We start from the raw sequence: 12,706 nt of genomic DNA on the forward strand, positions 1-12,706 counted from the left end.
GAAAAGTCCTTGAAGAATGTTTTTACTTAAAATCAAAAGAAAAAGAAAATTAATAAAATCACCTCCCTACGGAGTCACCTTTACCTGTGAGGGCGCTGGTATTAACAAACTCGGAACTGGCCAAGGGTGTGCGGGGTGACCGGGGGCCGTCTGCACTGTAGGCCCGCAGAATGTACTTCTCGATTACACCTCTAACCACAAAAGGTTGGTCCCAAGTCACCTCGATGCTATATCCGTTTATGCTGCGGACTCTTGAGGGAGTTGGCACACTTTGTGGCGCTGTGAAAGAAGAAAAGAGAAAACAGAGAAAATGGCCGTTCTGAGAAGACGATTGCCCCTATTCTTCACTTTTAATGGCCGCAGTAAATCAGACTCAACCATTAGCATAAATACAATTTATTAGAGTTGTAACTTTTCAGCATTGATTTAATATGACTGCACATCTTGAGCCATTCAGTTTAAACGATATTTCAAAACCATCAAAACTCCATCGACATAACGTTCTTTCGAGTCTAGTCCAGGTTTTCCAAAAACATTTAATGTACCAGACATGTTTTAAACATCACTCATAAAGAAGGAGGTGGATGGTAGGCAGATAACAAGTTCAAACAATATAATGATGTACCCCTTTGAAGCCAGATAATTAGACTGTTATTATACATAGTGGTTTGACACTTTTATATCTTCAATGTATTAGCCAAAAAATATCACAAATGTGATTGTATTGTACGTGGATGTCTGATCTAATTTTCCACATTCAATTGTTTCTCAAATTAATTTTGAAAAAGCAAAGTTCTACCAGATATGATATACAGGATACATTCCTAATTGGATTTTAGGGGGTAGAGACACTGGCGCCCTTGAGATAATACAAAACCATTTTCAGAGACATTTTCTTCCTAGTATCTCAAAAAAGGGAACAGAGAATGAGGATGCTTAAAGGAACTGTGAAACCTCACTCACAAGCTGGGGCCCCTCATTTTAGAAATCCATAACCTTTAACTATTTATTAGATATTTCTCCAGTTCTGATCAGTAACAACTTCATCACAGCCGACTGCTCTGGGAACACTGAGAAAAAACCCAAGGAACTCCATGGCAGGATGATGGATGAGAGGCCCGCTCTAGCTGCCCGCGGACTCCTGAGCCCTGTCGATGGAGGATCAGTCTAGTTTTCCCACATCAACTATCCTCCTTCTCGACTTTCCTATTCAGACCAATAAAATAGGAGAGCTTCAAGGGACACGGCTTCGAGGGAAGGAAGCACAGAGCTGGAGAGCCACTGTCTGTGCAGTTAAAACACCACGGGCACCTACAGAACACTCACAGGCCACACAATCAACATGCAAGCAGAGGGACAACGGGAGTGATGTTGATTTTATTAGTTCTGAAATGTGGTACAGGGCGAAGTACAGTGCCGTCTAACAGATGGCCTTCTCATAAGGGACAGAGCAAAACTGACTCAAAAATAATTAAATAGTGCAATTATTCTCCCACCCTTGGGAGCATGTAGCTGCTCAGTGTTGTGGTCAGATTGTAAATATGAATTTATGGCATAAGACTTTGTGGTCAGATCATTGCTATAAATTCAGAGCTCTATTTGCATGCTTTCTCTGTGGTACTCAAAATGGGCACCATTATGCCCTGTAAGCAGTGCATTTTCTAGACCCCTATTTATGTTGCTGACTTGGACAGAAAGCAGGCTTTATAGTGTGTTTGTTAATAAAGCAGAGGAGGTGAAATAGGGGCAGAGGACATGCCAGTAACAAATGAATATTTTATATAGGAGCTTTCTCCAAACTCTCAAGTTGAACAGGATTTTAAGAGACTGTTCGGCACATTGTCTTGCCTATAAATAGGTGATAATTTAAATCACCCTGGAAAAGTGTCAGGTTGTCCTTTTCTGGAAAATCTGTAGGCAAAGAGCTTTGAAAATTATTCTTAGTAGCCCATCTCAGTGTTTAGTTATTCTAGACTAAGGAGATTTCGCACAAGTCGTCTGGGTTAGTAGCCCATGGTCAATAAGTATGAAAGAATATGTTGGTGAAAAACACACCTGTAGATAAACTGGGAGTTTTTAAGGATGAACTTCCTTCAAGAGACATAACTGGCAGTCTTATAGACATGTATTTGACTCTCTGACCAATATATGACCCAAAATGGTAGAAGGCTACTGCCTTGCAAAACATTTTACGATGAATGCCTTCCTGTGATGGTATCGCATAAAAAGATGTTGTGGTCACTGGGAGAAGTACAAATCACTTATAAGTTGTCTAAGATTTGATCTAATATATTCTATTTTCTGTTGTTTTTTTCCTCCTTCAGTTCAAAAACATTAGACCAATCAGCAGTTTCTATCCTGGGAGAGTCATTGTAAGAATCTAAGAGTCACCACCGTGGCAAACATCTGCCATGAGGTGATAAAAGATACATCTGCTTCCAGTTGGGTACAGGTTTCAAATGTACCCTTTGTGGGAGAAAATCGAGAGGGCGCCACCCCCACCCATGGTGATTGGTTCTGACGTTGGCTCCTTGGGTTCTGTGCAGTCTATAAAGTTTCCTGTCTTTAGATGTATTACTACAGATCCAGGTCTATTAGATCCTTAAGACAACTTGAACCTCTTTCCTTCTGCATCTGAAGAGGAAAGAATCAAGCCTGAGCAAACACTTACTAAATAACTGAAAAATCAAAAGCACTGACCTCCTAAGCATGTTAGCCATTGACATTTGTAAACCAAGCCATGTTCTGTCAGATGATCATAAACATACTACTTGCTTCATGGTAATAGTCTCCTCTTTTTCCTACATGCACAGACATGTATGCACAGATGCGTATATGTGTGCACATACACATTTAAGATAAAATTTTACCTGCTCCTGTTGTACGTCCCCGACTCCAATCACTGTACACCGAACCTCCTTCGTGTGAGGCTATCACTCGATACAGGTATTCTTAAATGGAAATAAAAAGTAGATGGATTAAAATATTACTCATCTAGACTAGTAGTGGGCTGGCAGGGAGGGAAGAGGCGGCAAGGGGGAGACAAGTAACATTTAATTTAGAGCTCCTCCGCGTTACCTGTAAAGGGCTGGAGAGCACTCTCGTAAACACTCTGCTCTTTTCCCCGGTAAACCAGGATGGAGTCATTTCCCCTGCAGTTAACAACGCTGTCACTTGATAGGCATCCATCCAGATTGACTCTGACAGCACTGCTGGACACAGATGCCAAGTTAACGACAGCACCCCGTGCAAATTTAACATCCTTCATGCAACCACCGAAACCTAGCAAATAGTAAGGGATTAATATCACATAAAAGGCTTGAGTCATTAATTACCGATCATTTCTGTCCTCTGCAGGATTACATTTGGATGAGGTGTGCGAGTTGCTGTCGATACAATTTTTTAAACTTTGGAGTCTCATTCAGGAAATCCTTTAGGCCTCCTCCTTCTGCTTTTTACCAGGCTAAGTTGTCACGAGGAAATATTTATATTTATCTTGAAAAAATATATGAGCTGATAATTATAATTCAACTGGAGTATATTCAATTGAAAGTATTTATTATACTTCTTTAAGCCCACATTTTCTCATTATCTTTATTCTTATGAAGTAAAATTTAGGCAATTAGACCTTATGGTAGAGGGCCAGCCACATGTCCCTCAATTCTGGAAGATTCAGTTACATATAAAAGTCACTGTTTAAACACCAAAAATAGTATTTGAAGGAGCACAATTATTTAACAAGCTCAGTGGGGATGGGGGAGAATACCCTTTGAGGATTATTATGCAAGACACCAAGAGGGAGAATACAGTTCCAGAATATTCTGGAATCCTAAGTTACTGACATAAATTCTATTAGAATGTTTTCAGAGTGATAGAACTAAGTCCCAGTTACAGCAGCACACAGAGGGGCTATTACTATGTTCTACCATTGTCACCAAGTTCCAGAATTTTGACTGTACACAATGGTCACCACTTACATATTCACGTCAGCATGAGAGGAGCAAATTCAAGTTCTGGCAACAGCAATATCCAGAGGTTTCTCACAATGTGTGTTCTACCCAGTTGACTTTCTGTGTTGATAGCAGAGAGCCCAATCTAAGGCTCGATCTCATGAATGGTGAGATCATGACCCTGAGCCAAAGTCGGATGCTTAACCCACAGAGCCACCCAGACGCCCCACTACTCCAATGACTTTAAAATGACCACAGTGCAGTATAGTTCTGTGAAGTTTAACAGGGAATGTGGAAGAAATGGATTAGAAATATGCGTATCTCTTTTGTTAGAGAACTACAGTGCATCCAGTCAGCCAGGCAGTAGCAATGGCTTTGAATTACATGCTATTTTGTGTAAACAGAGATCAGCTCACTGAGGTTTGGCAGCCTTCTGCACAGAAAACACAAAATTGTAAAAGAAGGGACAAACAGACTGGGTTGGAGATAGCACACACACACTCTTACTGAACAAAATACTGTCGAGTTCCAAGGGCCCCAAACGCATGCTCTTTTCAAGATTAAAGCACATCAGCAGGAAGAGAAAATAAAACATAATGCAAAGCCTAACAGTAAAATAAGCTAATAGTAACAATGACCATATTGTTTGCTTCAGCATTTATATGATGTCTTATTATGTCTTCTAACACATTAAGTTGCAGCCTATTTCCTTGTAAATGACTTTGCTATTATTCACGTTCTTTTAGGCCCAACTGATCAATACTGCTAGTCTATCTTGCACACACAGTAGACACTCCATAAGTTGGGTGAATGGAAATGAAAGCAATGAAGCTCAATATAAAAGCATCTGCTTGAAAATTCAGAAGTTCAGAATTCTGATTTCTTTACCAGCAGTGATTTTCTGATGGCTTATAGCTCAGCTACCTAACTTCTCTGTATGCCAGTTTCCCTAACAATGAAATGCAAACAGTGGAAAGGCAGCTCTGGCAAACATTGAAGTGCTGTCATAAAAAAAGTCCCGTTACTGTTTAAAGGACACAGAGTATCAGTCTTACCAAATGGAAAAGTTCTGGAGATGGATGGTGGCCATTGCACAACATAAATATACTTAATGCCACTGAACTGTGCACTAAATGGCTAAGATGGTCAAAATTTATGTATATTTCTGAATTTAAAGAATGAAGACAAAAAAAGGAAGGTCTTAAAAATTAATTCATGGGGAGTTGCCTCAGTGGCTCAGTTGTTTAAGGGTCTGACTTCGGCTCAGGTCATGATCTCACAGCTCATGAGTTTGGGACACACGTCAGGCTCTGTGCTGACAGCTCGGAGCCTGCTTCCAATTCTGTGTCTCCCTCTCTCTCTCTGCCCCTCTTCTAATCATACTCTCTCTCAAAAATAAATAAACATTAAAAATTTTTTAATTAAAAATTAATCCATGGGATAGAATTTTAAAATTTGAGAAAGACCATCGAGGTAACCTTTCTTCATTCTGGAAGAGAGTTATTGGATGAGGTTTCTAAGCATGAATTCTCCTTAGGAAGTGGCACTCTGGCCTTGGAGGTGAAGAAACCTGAGCTCTAGAGTGTGGTCCTTACCATATTATGTTAAAACAGACAGACAGGTTTGCCAAATCAAGTCACTGTTCTTCCAACTCTGCACCATCAGAATAATATCCCCCAGGAATATTCTTCAACTGCCTTCAAAATATAAATGGAATGTCAGGATAGAATGAGGAGAAAGGGAGGACTTTTCTCTCCAAAGCCTCCTTTGCTTGTTCTTGAGAATCAGAAATGACTCCCCACCCCCAGGCCTCCAAATAACTAAAAGATGGCCCAGAATTCTACATTGACAAATCACCACCCAAGAGGGGGACACTTGGGCTTGAAGGAAGTCCTTGCGGGAGCTGACTTTGCTGTCTGTCATGCTAACGTGAATATAAAATGGTGACCGTTGTGTACAGTCAAGTTTATGGAACTCAGTCACAACGGTAGAGCATAGTAATAGCTCCTCTGTGTGCTTTCAGCCGCTACTCCTGCCTTCTCCACCCAGGACTTTGGGTAGAGCGTAACCTGTGATGCCATGTGCCACGGCCCTGGCGTCCCCAACCTGGTGGTAAGCGATAGTCCCAAGTGGTAGTAGTTCTAAGATAAATGCCCATGGTCTGAGATGATATATCTTCAGCAAATTAGGTTGCCCAGCATTTCCAAACCAGAGAGAAAAGTTAATTTGCATTTGATTCAAAGGAAGACTACAATATTAACGGACAAGGAGAAAAATAGCACTAATATGACCACAAAATAGAGCCTCTGAAAAACGGTGCTAATTGAGAAGCACAGAACACTTTTAAGACCATTTGATAGTGGGTTGAAAAAAGACAGTAAGTGAACATGATTAATTTTAACTGCAATTTACTACATACAGGCAGCACCCCCATATGGTGGACATTCTCCTGATCACTATATAAAACATGCAGTTACTTATATAGATCAGTATCACTCAAAGCATCTGAGAGAGAATCTTTGGGAATAGGGTCATAAAATCTGCATTTTTAATAACCTTTCCAGGAGATTCCGATGTATCTTGAATAGTAATAATAATAACAACTCATTTTATTGAGTTCTTACTATGTTCTAGCTACTACTACAATATTTTATCAGTGGCTTGAGAACCACTGATATGTATGATACTGCAGGGATAAAAATTTAGTATTACCCATAAATACAATGTCTTTCAGTATCTTAGACTTAACTCATAGTGCAGATTAAATTATCCCCTTCGGGTTTATGTTGATGTGTGGAACTTCTATCATGATCGTCTTATAATCCAGTTAAAATTTGGCTAAAGCCACATCTCTATGCCCATCATAGTAATGGGTTTTTGTACTTTGAAAGTACAAGGGCACAGATACAGGGGATTTTTTCCTAGATGTAAATAGGATCAAGTAATCTTGCTCATAGAAAGAGTTTTCAAGCTCTTTCTAACCTCAGAAATCTGAAAACCAGGAGAAGCCCTTATACGAATGTAATATTTTTAGCTGCTGTTACATCTTAAGTGCCTGGAAAATGTCATTACTGTCTTACACCCCAGATATTCATTAACTCCTTACTAGTACCCTTCTAAAAGTCTCCTTAGAGCTTGCCATATATTTTCTATTCAAAGGCATTTAAATCTTTATGTACTTACCAAAGAGGCAAAGACTGCTTCATGGAAACTTTAACCATTCATGGTACATAGATTTTGAAATAGGTAAAGAACATTTTCTACATGGGAGCAGGCTTAGTCACAAACTAGAAGTTTCTGTGCTTTCCTCAATTTATACCAAAGGAATACTGGCCAATGGTCATAAAAGAGAATCCTTGATTATCATAAGGAGAGTGGATTTTGACACCAGGCTGGCCTGAGACAGAAAGGTGTGCTAGCTGCTTACTAGCCATGTGACCTTGGGCAAGTTACTTTGTTCTTTAGTTTCTTCATCTGCAAAATGGGGATATTCATAATAAAACCTAAGTTGTGGGCCTGTTAGGGATATTCTCATATAACGCTTTCAGAACTGTGCCTTGCACACAGACTGTACTCAGCTACCGGTAGCCTTTTTGAATTAAAACTTTCTCTGATTATGTTCAAATTCATTTTATGATTTAAATGCTTGCTTTTACCTTTTCGTTCATTCAGGTTAAAAATAACACATGAAAAATAGGTTTTTCACCAGCATGTTTAAAATTCAACCAAAGCCACCATTTCATGTACTTTGCTATTGGGAGCTCCACGGAAATGTACAGACACAATTAGCAGTTATGTCAGAAAAATATCCCAGTAAATTTAATGCCATTTTTCTTAGTTGTGCGCACCAACCTAGTTTATTTTTTTAATCTATGAATACAGATAATAGTCAGTATTCAAAAGAACCAGAGCCAACATGAGGAAATATATACACAAATTATAATTGCATACGTTGAAGACAAGTTAGAATACATATATTAATTAGAAATAGGTATTAGGGAACACTCTGAAGGGTAACATATAAAACCAGTATGTTCTGTCATTAAAAAAAATTTTTTATGTTTTATTTATTTAGAAAGAGAGCACATACGTGAGTGGGAGAGAGGTAGAGAGAGGGAAAGAGAATCCCAAGCAGGCTTCCTGCTGTCAGTGGAGAGCCTGATGCAGGGCTCTATCCCACCAACTATGAGATCATAACCTGACCTGAAATTAGGTCAAACATTCAGCTGACTGAGCCACACAGGCGTCCCCCCGGGTTTTTTTGTTTTTTTGTTTTTTTTTTAGAGCTTAAAATTCTTCAAAAAAGGGTATTGATTCCAGCCTGATTCTGTTGCTATATCTTAAAACATGGACCCGCCAAAGCCGGGTAATACCAGGGCTGTATTTATGTGGGAATTCTTTCAGTTGCACTTTACCTTGTTCCAAACTCAGGTATTTAAAGGAGTCCGGCAGCTCGTGGGGGGTCCCTCCCACATAGACGGGGGAGTTCACCATCAGTGGCTGGGCTCCGGACTGCGACACATGCTCCCTCAGTTCATTCATGCTTGCCGATAAGATGGAGCCTTTCTTTTTAATAATCACTTTATTCCACTTTCCATCACAATAGGACAGCCCCAGCCATAGATCCACTTGTGTCAAGGTAAGACTGGTATTTAACCGGAAGCTCAATATTCCACTCTTCAGTTCCATCTGTATTTCACATTAAAAAAGAAAATAGGTATATAAAAAGACTGCAGAATGGCAGTTTGGGAGAGAGCAGAAGGTCAATTTCTTGTAGAAAAGCAACAAATTTCCCTGAAAGCACTCTATAAAAATGTTCCACTTTATTCTAAGCAGGACTGGAGTAACATATAATGGACTATTCTGTGAGCTTATAATTGATGTGAAGGATGTCATTTTGAGTCCAATTCATACCCACTAATGATCATACAATGTGATATGATATTATGTAGGCAAAAACTTGTATTATTATTTCTTTGGTACAACATAGGTAAATGATTCAACCCAAGCATAAGTAACTGAATGACTGAAGAGAATAGTTTGGACTACTTTTACTTGAGTTTTTAGAAAATGAGAAAATACTACTTCACATATCAACTTAATTTGGGGGGAAAATATGTCAAGACAATAAGAAAATGAAATGTCAAGCCTGATTAAGTTTATTTTAACTGGTTGGTGAACTCAATTTCAAATTTGTAAGATGAATTTTGATTCAATATTTCAGTTTTATTATTCTAAATCTCAAACTAACATAATTGCTTCTATGTGTATTCTTTTAAATTAAGGTGCCATTTTCTAATACGAATACATTTTACTCACATTTTCATGGTAAAGGAAATGCCTCCATATGTTTTCCTTCAAAATGTTACATGCAATTATTTTATCTACTATGTTTTTATTTTGTTAGAACTCAAATCAGCAAAAATAGGATATACTTAAAAATTTGATACCAATCATGTGAAATGAAATTAAATAATTCCAGATAAAATTACTTTTTTGATATAAATTCATCTTTGTGAAGTACATTGGATAAGGAGTCATTTATCTGTTCATTCAATAAATATTGAGTCCCCCACCATGTTCCATGAACTTTCTGCTCTAAGACAAACAGTGTTCCCGAGAATCACACTTTCTAATAGCAAATCTCTGGGGCAATACTATAACCAAGAGAGGAATAGGGCACAATGACAGCAAAGAAAGGATATACATTTTGTTCCTTGGGAACTGGGGAAGGTTTAAATTAAGATTTTTGGAAGTATGTAAGATTCATGGAGAATGCTTCAACACAGGGAGATTAGCATGTTCAATGGCATGAGGATATGTATGAGCTCATTAGGTTTAGAAAAAAAGACTAAATTAGATAAGACAGAGGATGCATGGGTTGGGGGGAGATATGGGTATGGGTTAGAGAGAGTCTTGCCAGACATGTGGAAGCAAGGTTTTGTAGGGTTTTGAGTGATATGGAAAAATGTTCATCTTTCTCTTGTCTGTCTGACACCAAGAGGCTATATTCTTTCCAGTATTATCTTGTGCTAGAAGTTTCCCTTTAGGTCATAAGAAATTCATACTGGAAATGAAAGCTAGAGTGTAATTGGAAAAACCTATTAGGGAATCACTACAGTGGTGAGAAGAATGACAAGAACTATTGAAATAAAGATGACAATGGTGAAAACAGTAAAAACTCAGTCAAAGAGGTATTTTTAAAATGCAACTCAGCTTTTAAAGTCTCAGCAGGACATGGCAAACAGCTGAATGTATTAAATGAGTAAAAGAAAGTCAAGGATACCGATGGTCCTTCTTGCCTGGGTGTGTTTTACCACCATCACAATATGGGAAGCACTAGAAAGAAAGACTTGATATTATCATTGTCAGTGAGGAGTGAGGTCAATTTTAAACATACTGAGTTTGAAATGTCTATAAAACATTCAGAAGAAACTTTTTTTGAGGCAGCTGAACATAAAGATAGACCAGTAAAATAGACAAGGTTTATGAAAGGTTAAATAAGATCATCCAGTTAGTATCAAAGCAGGGAAAAGAGAGTCCTCAGCAAGACTAACATTTTAAGGGGAAGGTAGAGTAGATGTAATTCTTTAAGTTAACAATGATCTTCTTAGAGAAGCCAAGGATTTAATGAAAATCAAGAGCAACTAGTATTTTGGAAAGTCAGTAGGGAAGAATATTTTAAGAAGAAAAGATGACAGTAGAAGATCAAGTAAATAAGGACTGAAAATTTTCTCTTAGACTAGAAAATGCAGGGGTCACTGGCAATGTTTGAAAGTTCTGCAGTGAAATGGGTAGAGGTAGGAACTGTATTTACAGTAGTTTGAGGACTAAGGTGTAATATATAAAAAAAAAAATAAAGTGAAAAGAACCACACTAAAATCTTTCAATGTAATAGACTCTGAAGGGAAGAGAAATACAACAGAGGAGTTTCTAAGTTTTCAAAAGGAAAAATATTTATGATAAATGAGGCCTAACCATGTTATACATTGAGGGAGAAGAGCCTATGTAGAAGGAACATTGGAACCTAACAAAAGGGATAATTTGTGGCACAAGATCTTTCAGGAGAAGGAAGAGAATCTAGAGTAAAGGTAGAAATATGAACTTTGGTTGGAAGCATGGTAATTATATATTTGTCCTCCTGATTCAGGAGAGAGTGAAACCAAGACTTGGCTCATAAAAAAAGTTGTAGGTTAAATGTTTGGAAGTTGAGGAGATTGTGTTTCTATCCATTATAAGAATGAGACTACCTGAAGACATTCAGGTTGTGGTGGTTCCTAGTCCTGACATTCTTTGTCTTTCATGTTCTACATCTAATCTATGAGCAGATCCTATAAGCAATAAATATTGTTGAATGAAGGAATTAGGAACCTCAAGACTCAGTGTCACCAGTCTTCATACCTGTATCAGTTCTCCTATGGTGTTCAGTAAACTGGCTGTTGAAACTGAAATGTGAGGGGGCTAAACTCATTGACTCAGTTGTGGAATTGAAGATACAAGTTGATGGTTTTGGCAGAAAAAAAATGTTTGAAAAGCTGTATTATGGTGTCTAAGGAAGGGAGCAAGTAAGTTAAACAAAAAATGGTTTAATAGCCAATGGTCTCAATGTCTTTGTGAACTCAGTAAGAGAGAATGAGAGTTGAAAGAGTAGGAAGTTATACTTTGAGATTTAAGAGTTTAGCAGTAAAAACTTTCTAAGCTAATCAAGTTCCAGGGGATAGCCATGTATGCTGAAGCTACTTAGGATAACAGGAAGAATTTTTTTCTGAGGAATAATCTGTGAGAAGCTTAGGTCCTCAGAGACAGAGGAGGAGAATGTAAGTTCTACAAATGTCTGCTTCCTTTATAGCTATATTGCAAGTACTAAAAGAAACCCTAGCACACAGTAGACACTCAATATATATTTATCAAAATGTTTTGATTCTTTAAGGTTTATTTCATTAAAGCTTAAAATTAACATTATTCAATAAAGTGATTTATTATATTTTCAAGGTCAATGAATGGAAGAAGATGAGGGTTGGATGTGAGTATATCAGGATGTGTGAGCCTCCAAAAGAGGAAAGTGCTTCTTGAGAAAAAAGGCCAAACGATAAATGTCTTTGTATTCTCTCCAAGATTTATACACTTGTAGATGCTTTAAGAATGCTGAGTGAGAATCACAAGATAAATTCATTCATATGTTCACTCATTCATTCATCAAATAATACTTATCAAATATTTAATAAGTGCAAGAATTAGGCATTGAAGAGGTGCCTGGGTGGCTCAGTTGGTTAAGCTTCCAACTTCAGCTCAGGTCATGATCTCACAGTTCATGAGTTCCAGCCCTGTACTGGGCTCTGTGCTGACAGCTAAGAGCCCAAAGAATGCTTCAGATTCCATGTCTCCCCCTCTCCCTTCCCTTCCCAACTCATTCTCTCTTTCTTTCTCTCTCTTGCAAAAATAAACATTAAAAAATTTAAAAAGTTAAAGCAAAAAAGAGTTAGGCACTGAAATAGAACTGTAAAGAAGATAGCCAAAATTCCTCTGTTAAGAAATATTACATTTCAGAAAGGGAGGCCAATAGTAAACAAGAGGACAAATAAATACTTTAAATAGGATGAAGTTATAATAAATTCTATGAAGGAATATATTTCCTTACCTCGGCAGCAAATTTGACATTATATAATCTAGGAATGTACAAAATCAATGAACTGAAAATATCTCAGAATCATAAAATCACCAAGACTTGTGTTTTATTACCTATTTGCCTAGATATG

General features: G+C 37.9%; 1 protein-coding gene across 1 annotated transcript in view; it reads right to left on the reverse strand.

The window, feature by feature from the left end:
* Positions 1-12,706, reverse strand: part of USH2A (usherin) — a 697,677-nt gene that overhangs the window by 397,108 nt on the left and 287,863 nt on the right. Inside the window, exons 26-29 of the mRNA XM_029933401.1 lie at positions 8,366-8,639; positions 3,079-3,282; positions 2,871-2,951; positions 85-279 (exon numbers count right to left, since the gene is read on the reverse strand). Of these exons, the coding sequence (XP_029789261.1) occupies positions 85-279; positions 2,871-2,951; positions 3,079-3,282; positions 8,366-8,639 (754 nt within the window). The remainder of the gene's footprint in view (positions 1-84; positions 280-2,870; positions 2,952-3,078; positions 3,283-8,365; positions 8,640-12,706) is intronic.

Source organism: Suricata suricatta, chromosome 3, assembly GCF_006229205.1.
Source record: "Suricata suricatta isolate VVHF042 chromosome 3, meerkat_22Aug2017_6uvM2_HiC, whole genome shotgun sequence".
Lineage (NCBI taxonomy): Eukaryota > Metazoa > Chordata > Mammalia > Carnivora > Herpestidae > Suricata > Suricata suricatta.